This window comes from Marmota marmota, unplaced genomic scaffold (assembly GCF_001458135.2).
Source record: "Marmota marmota marmota unplaced genomic scaffold, marMar, whole genome shotgun sequence".
Lineage (NCBI taxonomy): Eukaryota > Metazoa > Chordata > Mammalia > Rodentia > Sciuridae > Marmota > Marmota marmota.
The window spans coordinates 396105-412239 of NW_025999945.1; the positions used below are offsets into that span (position 1 = coordinate 396105).

At 44.4% G+C, this 16135-nt stretch overlaps 1 protein-coding gene across 4 annotated transcripts in view; it reads left to right on the forward strand.

Annotated features, from left to right (window-relative positions):
* The window catches only part of Sh2d4b (SH2 domain containing 4B), a 105304-nt gene extending 92844 nt beyond the window's left edge, over nucleotides 1-12460 (forward strand). For all 4 annotated transcript variants that reach the window (XM_048801671.1, XM_048801672.1, XM_015500061.2 and 1 more), the window contains 2 exons: nucleotides 7489-7709; nucleotides 11973-12460. In XM_048801671.1, coding sequence (XP_048657628.1) covers nucleotides 7489-7709; nucleotides 11973-12065 — 314 coding nt within the window. In that variant the 3' untranslated portion in view covers nucleotides 12066-12460. The remainder of the gene's footprint in view (nucleotides 1-7488; nucleotides 7710-11972) is intronic.
* The last annotated feature ends 3675 nt before the right edge of the window (nucleotides 12461-16135 follow it).

The following is a 16135-nucleotide window of genomic DNA, read 5'->3' on the forward strand; positions in this document are numbered from 1 at the left end:
CTGCTCCTTCCCCTCCTCCCCTCCTCCCCTCCTCCTCGTCCTCTCCTCCTCCCCTCCTCCTGTCCTCCCCTCCTCCCCTCCTCCTGCTCCTCCCCTCCTCCCCCTCCTCCCATCCCTGTTCCTCCTCTCCCCCACCTCCCTGCTCCTCTCCCCTCCCCTCTCAGCCCCTCCCCTCCTCCATTTCCTCATTGCTTCTCTCCCCCACTCCCCGCCACTCCAGACCCCACTCCTCCCTTCCCTCCTTGGGGCTTAGAATACAGACTTGTTAGACCTTCATTCCATTCTCCTGTCTCTGGGCCTCCCGAGCTTTAGGTTAAGCTTCCTTCATGTGACATTTATATAAATGGCCCGTGGATGTGCCATCGTCAGTCTTCACTCATCTCATCCCTGCAGCTCTTCCCCACCCCTCACTGTCCACACAGAACCTGCCTAGCCTTCAGGCCCACCTCATATGCCCCCCAGCGCCTCCACAAAGCTATGCCGGATTCTACAGTCCTCTTCATTCCCACCTTCTGTGTCTTTCACAGCAACTGCTGTCCCCTGCGTGAGATGACATGGTGTGGAGCAAAGGGTGTCGCAATTGGAGTCTGAAGTCCCTAGTCATACTCTGACTCCACCACCTAATAGCCCTATGTGCTTGGGTAGTCACTTGTCCTCCTGACCCTCAATGTCCTCAGTTGTCGCCTGATGATGACAAAGTTGTTAGGAAGAGTAAATGAGGGTCACAGAGGCTCCAGCTAGTGCCCAGTGCTGGCTGTGACCTCAGCATGTCCTTGTACCTTAATGCCTCAGTGGAATCTATTTTGGGGAGGATGGTGGTCCAGAGGTGGCTGCCAGTGCCCACCTGTAGAAATGCGGCAATGAAGTGGTCCTTAGGCAAGGGTGAAATCCCAGTTTATGTGCCTCCGATCTGTACTCCTTCATTCTACTTTCCACGCTGCAACATTCCCATGCCCTCCTTCTGTTAAGGAAACATCACTAGCTCCCCATTGCCCTCAGAATTAAGTCCGGAATCCTTTCCATGGCGTGGCGACCCCTTTGGGGCTGGACCACTGCTTACCTCTACATATCTTGTTACTGCCCAGCTCCCACCTTAAATCTCCTTCCAGGACTCCACGATGGCTTTTTCAAGATGCCTTTTTTGTCTTGCCCTTTTACTTTTAATTTTCTGGTCTCTTTCTATCTGTCACTTCAATCCTGGGCTCCAGAGTTGAGTGGTGCCTTTCCTAGGTGCTACCATGGCACTTGAGCCCACATCCACATGGCCTGGTTACAGTTAGCCTGAATTGGTCAGGTGCACATTACTACATGAAAGTAACCTGAGGCAGTTAACTTTATAAAGAGAAAGGGATAAATTTAGCTCATACTTTTGGAGGCTTAAAGTCCAAACAGCATAGCTGAGGCTTTTTCAAGCTGCCCCTATCTGCATCATATAGGTTATGGATGACAATGGTGGGAAGTGTGTGTCCCTGCAAAACTCTCTCATCTTCAATCAGAGCAGATGGACTAAAAAACCAAGTTCCCACAATACTGTTGGAGGTCACGGCCCCAAGACTTCAGGACCTCCCACTTGCCTCATCTCTTAAAAGTCCCCACCGCCTCCCAAGTGCAGTACCCCAGGGACCAAGCTTTTAAGGTATGGAACTTTGGCTACATTGAACATCCAAACCACAGCATAGGCCTTTATTAAAAAAAAAAAAATTCTGCCAATCTATTTCTGTCCAGTCAGAGGTTCGATAAGGCAGGACCTGGCTCTCATTTCCTGCTGGTCCCCAGGTGCCCAACATAAGACCCCTAGATAGTGCTTAATAAATATCTATCAAAGGGAGGAAGGGGAAAAGGAAGGAAGGAAGGAGACAAAATGTTATTGGGAACTACAGGAAAAACGGTGTTTTTGTCACCCAGGGGTGAGGACTGGCTCAGAAAGAATCTGCAGTTATTCTCTGGGTTAGGAGGAAAGATTTGTTTTGGCTCCTGGTTTCAAAGGTTTCAGTCCCTGGTCAGCTTCAAGGAAGAAACATGTGGAAGGATGCAGAGGGAAGGTGCTTAGTCTGTGGCAGCCATGAATCAGAGAGAGAGAATGGGCTGGGGACAAGATGCAGTCCCCAAGAACATGCCCCCAAAGACTCACTTCCTCTAACTAGGCCCCACCTCCTACACCTTCTATCTCCTTGCAATAGCAACATCAAATTTTTCATTCACTGAGAGGTCAGAGCCCTCCCGATCCAGTCACCTCCTGAAACCCACCTCAGAACATTCCTGAATGGAGACAAAGCCTTCACCATGTGATCCTTTGTGGGATAGTTAGATCCACACCATTACACATAGCCTAACAGTCATTTCAGAACAACCACACGAGCACTAGCTGGTGTGGCCACACCCCTCAGCCAGTCCTGGTCACTAGCCAGAACATTAGAGCTTGAAAGCTTTGCAGACCCCAACAGCGAGCTTGCTTCCCAGCCAGAAGTGGGGAGGAGAGGCCCTCCTTCTTCCCTCAGCTGGGAGGGGTATGTGTTTAGATAAGGAGGAGTGGGATGAGGAGGCTGGTGATTAGAGCTCATTTCCCAGCTTCTCTATGCTTGACTGAGATCCAAGGGCAGAGAGAGAAGTGGGTGGGGTAGGAACACAGCAGCTTATCCCTTCAGACTTCCCACACTAATTCTCTTGGAGGTCAATTTTCTATAAAATGCTATTTGCTGCCTAAACTGTGCGGTTATTTTACCTTTTGTCTTGTGCCAAATTACAATTTTGCTTTCTAGGCAAGTATGGAAGTTCTGGGGAATTCACAGAAGCTTACTATTGGAGACACCTGGAGAGTCTCCTAAGAGTGGCCCAGCTAGACTTATAGTGCAGGCAGGGGCCTAGGGACCCAGGCTGGGGCATCTTCAGAGAAAATTACTCAGCCCGAGTTTGAGAGGATGGAGGTGGGGGCAGCAAAACCTGGCAGTACTAGGACCATTGCTGCCACCTGTACCAGGTGGTTCCCCAGTGCTAACGCATGTGTGGGCTGCTCAGCGTGTCTCATGCAACTAGTTATAGCATGTTAAATATTTGTTATACCATTGGGCTCTGTGCTAGGCACAGTCATGCATTAACCTCATTCTCAAACCACTTTATGATGCAGCTGTTGCTATCTGTTATCATCAGCTTACTAGATGAGGACTGAGTATCAGAGATCTGCCCAAGGTGACCTCTGGAACAAGTCTCAGGGCCAGGATTTGAGTTCTTGCTAATAACCCCTCCTCCCCCAAACATGCTTCCCAATGCCAGGCACTTAGGATATGAAGATAAGATTTGAGGTTTCTGTCTTAGTTCAGGTCTTCTGGGAAGCAGAAGTATAAGGGATTGATGGAAGGAAATGCCCGCAAAGGACTCAGGAGAGATGAAACCAGAGAAGGTGGGGAGAGCCTTTAGAATGTGGCGCAAGTGGCATCTGTTGAGGGAGCAGGAAAGGACACTCAGGTGAGAAGAGCCTCCCCCTGGAGCTCAGCTCAGAAAAGATCCTGGTTAGTCTGATAGGAAGCCTCAGAGTGAAGACCACTCATAGAGGAGTCCCACACTAGGCAGAAATGGTGGCTTTAGTATCTTCTGTGTCTAGTTAGTGGATGAGGGTATCATGGCTTCATAGTGGATCCTGTAGGGCATGATACTGCCCCTTGTAACAGGCTCTTCTCTCAAAGGGAGGCCGAGGTGTGTGCTTTCATGGCTGCCACAGGCTCTAGCCTTGAGCAGTCGCATACTATTTGTCCTCTACTACTGTAGGGTTTGGTGGATGTTTTAAAAACCCTAAAGTAGAATATCCAATGTAGTCTCCTGGATAGAAATTATTTCATTATCAGTTGAGCAAGTTGTACACTGTACAAAGGGACCCTGTCAAGGGGGCTAGTAAGAGAGAGCAGGGGATTGACATGCAGGCACCCTCTCAGCCAAGTTGTGAGTTTTGCTATTGTGGCTCAAAGAGGCACCTTTTCCCTAATTCAGCTATTCAGAGATCATCATTTGCACAAAAGTAGAGAGTGAAGACTACCAGCAGCCTGTCCTTCCTAAGAGAAAAGAGGGATGGGGTTTTCAATGAGTCAGGGTCAGCTGGGGCAGTGGGGGCTGGGAAAAAGTTTCAGGCTTCAGCCCAAAGAAGGTAAGCTGTAAGTCCAAAGAACAGGTAGGGTAGGGGGCAAGGAGTCCAGTTTCGTCTGTTTGGGGGCCTATGAATCCTTGGAAATCAATAGGAAGCCACTCAAGGATTTCAGATGGGAGAGAGACAGCACATGGTCATTTTGGTGCTCTGGTTCATTTTGGATATGAAAAAGTCAAATCCTAAAGATAAAAAGTGTCATTGAGGATATGAAGAAAAGGGAACTCTCTTGCACACTGTTGGTGGGGATGTAAATGAGTACACCTATTTGAAAAAGAGCATGGAGTTTCCTCAAAAAATAAGAGGATATCATATAATCCAGCAATTCTACTTCCGGGTATATATCCAAAAGGAATGAAGTCATCTGAGCCATCTTTAGGGTCTAGGTCCTCTGGTGTTGGGGCAGAGGGGTGGGTAAGGGACCATGCTGAGTCTTTTGATGGATCCTGGACATTACCTTTTGGTTCTCTATAACTGTCACTGCCTGTTGGGCCCAAGCCACCAAGGCTGTCCAGGGGGCGGCACAAGGGTGCATCGTCCAGCATGGGGCTGTGTGTGATTCTTCTGGTATCCTGTGTCCAGAGGGCTCCCATTCCTTCTCCTGCCTCCATCAGCATAGTTTTCCTCTTACATTGCCTGGTTGGGGAGGGGGTAGTTGGCTCGATTGCCTTTTGATCTGAGTCCCAGGAAAGGAGGACATTGGTTGTCCCCAAGCATGCTGGCTGTGTTTAAAAGGTGGGGCATTTGACAGTGTGGGTTGTCTCTGTGTCCTCTGCTTTGGGCATAATGAAAGTTAGGGGTGTGCACCTTGTCTGGGGGCAGAGCAATGGGAGGGAAGTGGCCTGCGGGTGCACTTGGTATATTCAGTGGTGGAGTGCCTCTCAGCATCATAGAGACGAGTCGCCCAGCTACTCCTGCCACTCTGCTTGTCACTGACAGTGAATAGTCCCCCTGAGGGTATGCAAAGGGCAAGCGAGTGGGTATGCAAAGGGACAGTGTGTTGAGATTCACCGCTCCTCCAAAACAGCAGATGGTGACAGGACCCACATGTTCACACTGGTCTCAATGTTAAAAACTATCTTGGATTCTTTTTTTTTCCTCTTTTCAATGCTTTATCCATTCACATTATTCAATACAATTCCAATCTATAGGTACTTAATCAAGAAATGACAATCCTTAATGTTGGGCAGTACAATAGACATAATCAATTCAAAGCAACCAATTCTAAGTTAATTCTAAGCACTACAAACATATTTATGATAGGCTCATTACAGACATTCCCTCTGCATGCTAAGTTCAAGTGCCAGATCTAAAGTCTCAAGTCCTAGTAGTTAAGTCCAGCAGATACACACTCACTCAGACCGCAGTGATCAGGTCAGGAATGCATAAAGGCTTCTCCTGGGGTGGAGCTGAACGCTGACTGAGGAGAGGGTCCTGAGGAGAAGTCACTGTTCTCACCAGGGTCAAGATGTGGCTGTAGAGTTTGAGAACCGTGAGGATGATGCAGAGGATCAGGCAAATGATAAGAGATGGGATGTCAGTCCAGGCTTTCGGGCATGTGTGCATCAGTATTGGTTGGCTGAATGTCAGTTCATTTGCTCCATCATTTATGCTAAATTCTGGGGCTTCTACTGGCCCTTTCAATCCCTATCAGCTGTTACTGGGCTGCTCAATGACATCTTTTATTCTGGGGTCAGGACATCTGGTCTGGTGGTTTCCCTAATCTCTCACTTCTGGCTTGATCAGGGCGAAGGCAAATGACAGTGGATTCACTTTGAGTTTTATCAGGGTTGTGGGAAGTGACTTAATTTATCAGGCTATGCCTGATGACAATATTGGAGAGTTCCATAGTCGTGCCTGGTGGAGAATGCAGTTTTATTTTAAAATGGAGTTACTTAGGCTAAGGCCCTTCTTAGGTTAAGGCCATACTTACAGAATGGCTCCAATTTATCCTAGCAACAACCTTACTATGTACCCCCAACTCCTCCTGGTGATCTTGCTGTCAGTATTTCAAATGCACCTCAACAACTTTAAGTCACTTTTACTCTGTCTGGAATACATTTCCTGGCTTTTAGAATCTCCAGATCCTTCTGGTTCTTCATGAATCAGTATAAATATGAATTCCTTTGAGTTACTTTCTATGAAGACAACCTGATTTCTGAATATCTCCACTTGGATACTACACACCACAGGCAGTTGCCAATGTGGATCCACTGCAGGCAAATCAGAGAGGGGTATTAAGAAAACCTGCATCTCAGATGGCACTATGGCATGTCTGGAAACAGAGAAATCAATGACCAAGGACATGGTCGAATTGATCCAGAGGGTGAGCTACAGTAAATTCTTATGTAAAAGCCACTGTATGGTAGCCTGCTGAGAGCCAAGACAGCTGCCATTATTTCCTGCTACATTATGGTTTATCTTGGATTCTTTACCTGACCTGAAAGCCATAATATGCCTTTGAACTAGACCTCATATGATCATTTAAATGTCAGAAGACATTGGAGAAGTTGAGGGCTTCTTCACAGCATATGATCCCATAGTCAGGGAAACGCAGAGTTGGGAAGTGAGTCTGTCTATTTTGTGTCCATCCTTCCTACCTCCCTGCTCCTCAGCGTGCCTCACCAAACACATGGCCCTTTGTACCTGACCCTGAGGAGAGCAGCTCCCTAAAAGCATCTTGAGGTATTGCCATCCATGAATAAACAACTCCAACTCCAGGCCTGACTTCTGTAGTACGATGACACTATGTGGCATGGGATCTCAACAGTTCAGAATGGTCCCTTGAAAGGATGTGAAGCTTCATTCTGTGCCCCAGAAACTTTGTGCCCAGTGTGCATAAGTATTTGGAGGAAGTTTTTTTTTTTTTTTTCCTCTTAAGAGAAAATACTGCTTCCAGGCTCTCATTTCTGGCCCCAGAAAGGTGGAGAGGTGAGTGTAGCCACTGTCAGTCCTTCTGCTGCAGTCATTAAAGCAAGACCCTTATGGCTATCCACAGAGCTGTGCATGCTAATGGGAATTTGTAATCAATAGATGCTATAATTCTGGTTCATTAATAATCCCTTGCTTACCCAATTAATCAAAATGAGATGTGCTTTAGTTTGGAGGAAAGCATGCTTAACTCCAGTCCTGGCAGAAACTGTGCCCAGTCTCGCAGCTGGTTGCTCTGGGCTAAGACACTTGTCTGTAGAAGGAAGTGAGTGCTAGCCAGCCTCTGCGGCCCTTCTCCTCCCTTGTCCACACCCTGGATAGTGTGGTGGGCTGAGCTGCAGGGTAAGAGGCAGGGATAGGTAGGGGAGGAAGGGGAAGGAGGTGCAGAACCAGCCAGCTTATTATTATTACTTCTTCTCAACCAGGAATTATCAGCCGAGAAAATGCAGAAGATCTCCTGGAGAACATGACTGAGGGAGCATTTCTGATCCGAGTCAGTGAGAAAATCTGGGGTTACACCCTCTCATACCGCCTGCAGAAAGGCTTCAAGCACTTTCTCGTGGACGCCTCTGGAGACTTTTACAGCTTTCTGGGAGTGGACCCCAATCGCCATGCCACACTCACGGATCTCATTGATTTTCACAAGGTATCCCTCTTCGGGGTGCTAGTCGGGATATGAAATAGGTGGAAACCTAGGCTGAAGAGAGCTAGAGCAAGCACAGCAAGACTGAAGGTACTGACCCATGGGGCTGCGGAATCTCAGAGACACTCAGAACAACAGGGTAGAAGAGCATAGATGTAGACTAGGCCAGGCTCGGGGGCCCACTTCTCTCTGTTCCATTATATCTTATGACTCACATGTGCATCTGTAGCTCTTTTCTCTAGGCCTCTTCTCATGCTGAATAGCCCAGTGCTCCCTACTGTCAATACCTAGGGGCTGACTGATGGCACTCTCTGCACACCTATGACTCAGTCTCAGGAGTGCCCTTCTTGAGGACATTCTAGCCAGGCCTCTAGCAGACTCTGAGAGTTAGCTCAAGTGCAGCAGGCAGTCCTGTGGTTAGGGATGCTTTCCTAGTAGTGGAGTTAACACCTCTCTTGTGTGAACCTCAGCTTTAGCACTTGATGTATTTGTGGCCATGGGCAGAACACTCAGTCTCATTTACCTTTGGTGTCCTGGCCAGGTGCCCCGTTTCATTTTGCACTGTCATCACAGAATGCCACAAACTAGGTAATTTATAAAGAATGGAAATTTGTTTCTCACCATTTTAGAGGATGGGAAGTCCAGGACTGAGGGGCCAGCATCTGGTGAGTGCCTTTTTATGGCATCATCCCATGGTGGAAAGTGGAAAGGCAAGAGAGAATGAGGCAGCGAGAGAAGAGGGGGCCAAATTCATGTTGTATTCCTTTCTTTTTTTTCCCCTATAAATACAGAAGTGGCTCCTGAAATAAAGGCACTAATTCACTCATGAAGGCAGAGCCTTTTACTGGTCCTACCTCTTAATAGCATCACAAAGACAATTAAGTTTTCAACACATGATTTTCAGGAGGAAAAATTCAAATCACAACACCAGGCATATGGATGTGAATAGTCTTAGCTGGGATCTTGTGAGCCTTAAATGAGATCATGTGCACAACTGTGTTCTGTAACTGGGGTTATGGAAGTCTCTGTGTCCCATCACTCTTCTTGTGATTTGTCCCCCTGCCACAGACCCACATTGAGAAAGATGTCTTTCAAACAATGCATGTAGTGAGAAGCCACTCTTATGTTATGTGGCTGTTGGCATCAGTAGTAACTGAGAGAAAGGCAGAGGTGGAAGTCAGTGGCCTGGAAGGGCAGGATAGAGGGATTCTGAGAGCTGAGTGGTAGAAGCTCAGGGCTTCAACATCTCCCTGAGCTTCCCAGGCTTAGAAGGGCTCATAGAGTGACTTGACCATCTCAATAGGTTTTTGCTTTAATAGGGACCCTCAGATTTATATTCTCTTCATTTCTTGATGAGTGTCCCCAGGGCTTGAGAGAGAGCTTGTAATGTGGCCCTATGACTGAAGCACATAAAAAAGTCACCCACCCCAAAACACCTGGACATAGAGTGCAGTGGACTGCCTGGACAACTGGATGAACCAGGATCAGGGAAGATTTCCACTTGTGTGGGAAAGAGCCTCTCACAACCAGAGGAAAGGCAAAGCCTGGGAATATTGGATACTGGTACCTTCTCTGAGCCAAGCATGGAGCCCACTGATCTGCATCATGCCCTTATTTAATATTCACTACTCTGTGAGGGACATGTATTAGCCCCAGTTCACAGATCAGAAAACCAAGGCCAGGGAGAATGAGAAAGTTGGCCAGTTCTCATGGCTGGGACCAGCTGGGACCAGGAGTAAATCCTCAGACTGTCTGCCGCAACAGCATGTTCTCTTCCCACTAAACCTTTGTATTTGTTTCCCTGTCCAACATAAGCTACTTCAGTGGTGATGAGCTCCTTGTCCCTGGAAGCTTTCCCAGCAAAGGGTAAATGCCCATCTCTCAGGACAGGTTTCTGTATGTGAATCCCAGACCAGATGTCTCCGAATGTCTATATTCTCTTCCAAAGCTCAATTTTTGAGACTGACAATTCACTTCTAAGGCTTTAGAGAGACAGCATCCATATCCATGTGGAAATCCAGTAGCCAGCTTTTATAAATGAAAAATTTAATTACACAATTAATTCACGATTGTATTTTAAGAAAATTCAAATGCCATAGAAACCCCACACTTCATTCATTTAAAATCCCTGTTTCTATCCTCCACCATGAATAATCATTTTGCTATGTGCCTATCCATGTATTTCCTGGGCAGTAATACAAAAGCTTAAGTATATAAGGAAATATATAGTTTCATTTTTTTTCACAGAAATTATATAACTTTTTACATGTGGCTCAGCAACTTGAATTTTAAAAACTATATGTAAAGCATCATAGAATGTGGTGTTTAAAATCATGGTCCCTGGAATCAGAGTGCTGAGTTTAAATCCCAACTTCATTACAGTATGTGATTTAGGCAACTACTCAAACCTCTGTGTCTTAGTTTCCTGGTCAGTAAGATCGGTTTAATAATAGCACTTTATCTCTTAGATTCATTGTGAGGTTTAAATGAGATATCATAGAAAGTGCTGAAGAAGTATACCTGACACTTGTAAGTTACTAAGTCACTACCAGGAGATCTTTCCATGTCATGACACGTACCAATCCTTGTACATGCCCTGTGGTATTCCATGGTACGAATGTATATTACAACTTAATTATCCATTCTCCTCTTACATCCACTCATTCAACTTCTAGTTTTTCAAGATGATGAACAGTGCTGCAGAGACTTCATCACTATGTATATGTCACTATGTTACTATGAATACATGTGCAATATTTTTTCTAGGATGGATCCCCTGAACTGGAATTTCTGGAGAGGAAAGTATGCACATTCTAATTAGAAAAGATCTGCCAGAATGCCCTCCCAAAACATGGTGCCAATTCATGTTCCTGCCAAAACTATATGAGGCTGTTTCCCCACACTGCTGCCAACACTGGGGATTCTCAGTCATTTAATTTTTTTTCCATCAGATGGGCAGACACTGAATCTCACTATTGTTTAGCTCGTATCTCTCTGATTGCTGCCGATGCTGAGGATCTTTTCATACTCTTAATGGCCAGTTGGATTTCTTAGTCTGTGAATCATCTATTCATATCCTTTGTCAATTTTTCTATTTAGATGTCTCTTTCTTATCGATGTGGCCATTTCTTCAGCTTCTAAATTGCTCTTTAGTTATGTCCATTCTGCTTTTTCGGTTCCTCTACTGAAATTTTTCTTTTTTAATTTAAATGGTCATGCTATTCATTTGCTCCCCCCTTTCTCCCCCCCACTCAAATATAATAGCTCATTTTTGTTTCATGGATGGCTTATTCTGCTGAGAAAGTTAATTCACATCTCTTAAAGGCTCCTTATGTTTGTTTTATAAACTTGTTATTTTCTTGGGAATCAGTTCTATTATTGAGCCTGGCATCTTTCTTCTATAGTTATGCTTGTCTTTAAATATTTCTAAATTTGGGGCTATGAGATGATAGTCCAACTTTAAATTTCCTGATTATCCATGAGTGCTTTCAGTTTCTCTTTCCAGTCTCTTCATGCTGTAGGGGTTGGAGTTAATAGTGAGTAGTTCATCTTTTGGGCAGGTAGTATCTGAACTTTTGGGGTCTCCTTGGCTTCCCCAGGAGCTATGTGCTTCCCCAATCTGTTCAAAATCCCCTACCTGACTTCAGCACACACCAGGGGTTCTAGATTAGTCCCAAAGTTATTATTGGATCCTCTTATACATGTTTCACCACACTAGGAACTCAACTCTACTTGCATGTTGACCACAGCATAGAAGGTTTTAAGAAAATGATCCCTGGGCCCCAACTCAGATCAATTAAATTAGGATACAGAGGATCATTGTCATTTAGATGGGTGTCCCCCAAATGCTCATGTGTGAGACAACACAAGAATGTTCAGAGGAGAAATGACTAGATTGTGAGACTTGTGAACTAATAATGGATTAATCCACCTATATGGACTAATTGAGTGGTAACTGTAGGCAGGTAGCCCCTGTCCTACATTGACACCTATAACAATTTCATGTGGTATATCTCTTGGTTTTCAAAGATCCTTCAACATTTTTATTTTGTTGATGGGTTTCTCTTATTTTCCAATACTTTAAAGATTTATTTCTTTTTTTTAAAGCAGATTACCCCTGCCTCATTATTTATAGAAATTTGAGTGAAGAAGACATATGCATAGTCTTTGTCTTTCTGTCTCAAACAAGACTCTAGTGAATGTTTATATCGATTTCTTGATTTTAAGTAAATGCCCCTCCTCCTTTTTTTTTTTTTTACCTTTCAGGAGGAGATTATCACTGTTTCAGGGGGAGAATTGCTACAGGAACCCTGTGGACAGAGGGACAGCCCACCAGACTACCACCTATTATTTGAATGATTATTTTTTTCCTTATTATAGTTAAATCCCTTTGGGTACCCTCTTTCTGAACTCAGTGCAAGAACTTCCCAACTCAAATCCCAATGGCTTTCTAGAAGATCTACCACTATCCAGAGGATCAAGTACATCAGTATGTCTCAAGAGATATGAAATGTGTGCATCTGTGCTGTGGGTCCCATCCCAATGCTCGGGACAGAAATTGCTAATAGCTGCTGCAACTGTTTCATGGAGAATTTATCTGTGACCTCAGAAGATTCACCCTATTTGTCATGGCTACTCTAAACTAAGCTCCTAGAATGTATGGATCATGTTTTAATAATCCAAAATATTCTAGTGCCGAACCTGGACTTTAACATGTGGTGTGATAAACATTCAATAAATGTCGGTTGAACAAACACACTTCTGAAACTTTTTCAACACTAATAAGCAATGGTTTCTAGTAAGTTATTTCCTGCTTCTCACTCTTTATAAAGCCATGGAGATAATAGAAGAAAGATTGTAAAGGATTTCTATGGAGGATGCTGTAGATGGAGGGGACGATTTCTATAGATGCCACTTTGCTTATGGAGTTCATTACCCTCTTTGATATTATCACTGGAATTACCTAAGGCTCCTGAGCCCTGGCTTCCACGACAGGTGATGGATTCTGTGCTGCCTTCCTTATTTAACCTCTTCTTTGGTCAGCCTCCCCTGTTTTTGAATCGTATATATCTTGACTGCAGTTTGGCAGTACTGAAGTGATGATTTCATGTATTCCTACATATGTGCCCAAGACCTGGTATGCAAGAAATATTTTTAGATATCTGACAAGGCTTTTGCACTTTAGAATGTTCTCTGTATGCAGGCTACTGAAATGATTAACGTTGTCTTCATTGTTCTTGTGTTGATTCTAGTGTCTACTTAATCTGAATATGTTTAACAAGAAGACTCTCCCAATAACTCCTCAATTATGCTCAGTGATGGTGTGATGGTGTCTATTTGTGCATAAGCATTTATGACCACATACACAGAGAGAGCAGATTAGGATAATAATCTAGAGTTAAGAAGACCTGGGTCCAAATCCTTATCCCTGGAACTTACTTGCATGATAATGCTTGCAGTATTATTAGCTCGGTGAGCATAAAAAGGTGAATTGATTCCAGGAACATCAGGGAACTGGTTTACCTTACCTGATGAGTGTGTCAAACATCTCTTATACTCCACTCATTTCTTGCTTCACCTGCTTCCCAGCTCCTTGGCCACTTGTTTCCCCCACAGCCACCATCACTGGAACCAGTTTTGTGTGAGCTCTCCTTTTCTTTACTGTGTGGATCAGCCTCACTTGAGCATCAGCTTATGGTACATGGCCCCATGTGGTACTACGGCTGCTGTTATGGGTTGGATCTGAGGTATCCCCCAAAGGCTCATGTGAGAGACAATACAGGAAGGTTCAGAGTTGAAATTATTGGGTTATGAGAGTTTTAACCCAATCAGTGAATTAATACCCCTGGTGGGATTAACTGAGTGGTAACTAGAAGGAGGTAAGGTGTGACTGGAGGAGGTGGGTCATTGGGGGTGTGACTTTGGGGTATGTATTTGTAGTTGGTATGTGGAGTCCATCTTTGCTTTCTGATCATCATATGATCTGCTTCCCTTGGTCACACTCTTTCACCATGATGTTCAGACTCACCTTGAGCCCTGAGGAATGGAGCTGGCTGCTATGGACTGAGACCTCTGAAACTGTGAACCTCCAAATAAACTTTTTCTCCTCTGAAGTTGTTGTCAGGTTTTTTAGTCACAGCACCAAAAAAGCTGACTGAAACAGCTGCTCCTCCTGTTGCTGCCGAGGCATACCACAGGAGAGCTGGGGGTTAGTGCCCATGCAGTGAACCTTAGCTCATTGGTTGATCAATTCTTCTTACTTCTTCCACCTGGAGGGGCTGTCCTGAGAGCCAGCTCTTCATTTGGCCTCTATAGTTCTGCAAGATGGAGAAGTCAGCCATGAGGAAATTAAGCAGTGACCAGGTGAGTGCGACACTCTCTGTTTGTTCTTGCTCTTCCTCTGTCTTAGCTCCTCTCCATCCTGCTCCTCTGGGATGGCTTTCCTGGATTAAGCAGCAGCACAGAAACTTGCCACAGTCTCTTCCTTTTGGGGAACCCTTGAAAAGCACCCATTGTAGCAAGGTATTTAATAATATCAGTTTTGCAACTCAGTTCTCTAACTTCCCCAGCCTTCCTGTCTCGTTGGGTACATACAATCAAGTGATAGAGGGAACCCTGCTTTCTGAATTCTAAGGCACTTTAATTTATAACCAAGTATTATCAAAATTACTTTGTTTCTATCAGGACTTTGCAGAACCAAGTTTTTGTTCGGGCTCTGCTAGGTACCAACTATGTGAGTTTGTTCAAGTCTTTTGACCTCACTAAACCTCTGTATAACAGGGGAGAGGATTTTCTATATGGTAACCATTTGGTAGTTTTGGAAGATTAGTTAAATGACAATATGGAAGCTCCATGCAAATGAAAGCTTCATATTGAGCAGTGATGCGTCAGGAGAGATGACGTGATGATTTTCACTGTGTTGGAAGAAACTTCCAGCAGCATCTTTGAAAGCAGACCAAGATGGGTTGAGAACCCAAATCCCCAGGCTGCTGTACCTGTCACTGCCTAATTAATATGAGAGAGACAACAGCTGAGTTTTCCATCCCTAACACATTTATTTCATTTTATTTGGGGCCAGCACTTTCTGCATGTCTCATATATTTTAGGTTTTACCTGGCTTCAAAATAAATTCCTTGTAAGTTGTCCTGCAAATGAAATTACTGTCTGGAAAACTGCAATTTCATCTTGAGAGTTTTATTATGCTAATAAATGTCAGGATTCTCAAATAAAGGAATTGCCTCCCCCCTTTTTTTTCCCTGAGCCCTACAAATATAATGAAAAACAGCCAGTCAGCTACAAGACTCAGCAGAGGGAAAATTTACAACCTGTAACTAGAAAGAGAAGTTGTAAAAAACACAATGCAACTTAATGGAAGATAAATTTCAGGGAATGGGAGGGCAACTTGGGGGTGCAGATCCAGGGAGGTCTCTGCATGGCAGATATTCTTAGGGAATAGCAAGGGGTTTATGGGCCAAAAGGGGGCTACTGACAGAGAAGACCCTTAAAAGGAAACATGGGCATGAAGACTTGGGACCTGGGGTAGTTTGTTCCTTTTTATCACCTTGATCCTCTCCTTATCCTCAGGACTAACTTGTGATGCCAGGTAAGTTTCTCTATCCTTGGGCCATAGTTTCTTATTTGAGATGGATAAACATGGCTGGTTTCAGAGGGTAGCTATGAAAATAATGTGAGATTTTATAATAATAATGACAGACATTGTTTTAAGCCCTGTGTGTATATGTGTGAGTTTGTGTATGTGTGTGAATTCTCCAGACCATGCTTGAGGGAGACGATGCTCTCATTTCCATCTTGCACATGGGGAAACTGAGGAACAGAGAGGCTCAGAACTTTTCCAGGGTCACTCCTCTTGGAAAAGCACAGACATTGACTATAGCCTGGCTTTTGGAATGGTATAGGCCTTAGGCCAGTGCTTTCCAAACTGGAATGTGTGAACCAGATACAGAGTGATATTAAAAATGCAGGTTCTTCTTCAGAGGATATGGGATCAGGTTTGAGGTTCTGTGTTTCTAACAGGTTCTGGGTTCTGCTTCCATGACTGGACTGTGGGCCACACTTTGAGGAACCAGCTTTGAGAGCAGTGATCAGCAAATTATAGTACAGGTCAAATTTGGCCTGCAAATTGTGTTTCTACAGCCTGAGAGATTAAGAATGGTTTTTATATTTTTAAATAGCTGAAAAAAATTAAAAAGAAGAATAATATTTTATGATCTGTGAAAATGATATTAAGCTCACATTTCAGTGTTCATCTATAAAGTTTTAGTGGAATATAGCCATACTCATTTGTTTACATATTGTCTTTGGCTCTGTTTGACTCACAAGAATTAAAGCATCTATTATCTAGCTTTTTATAGAAAAAGTCTGCTGACCCCTGCTTTAAATTGTAGTACATCTGTTAGGAATTATTTTGT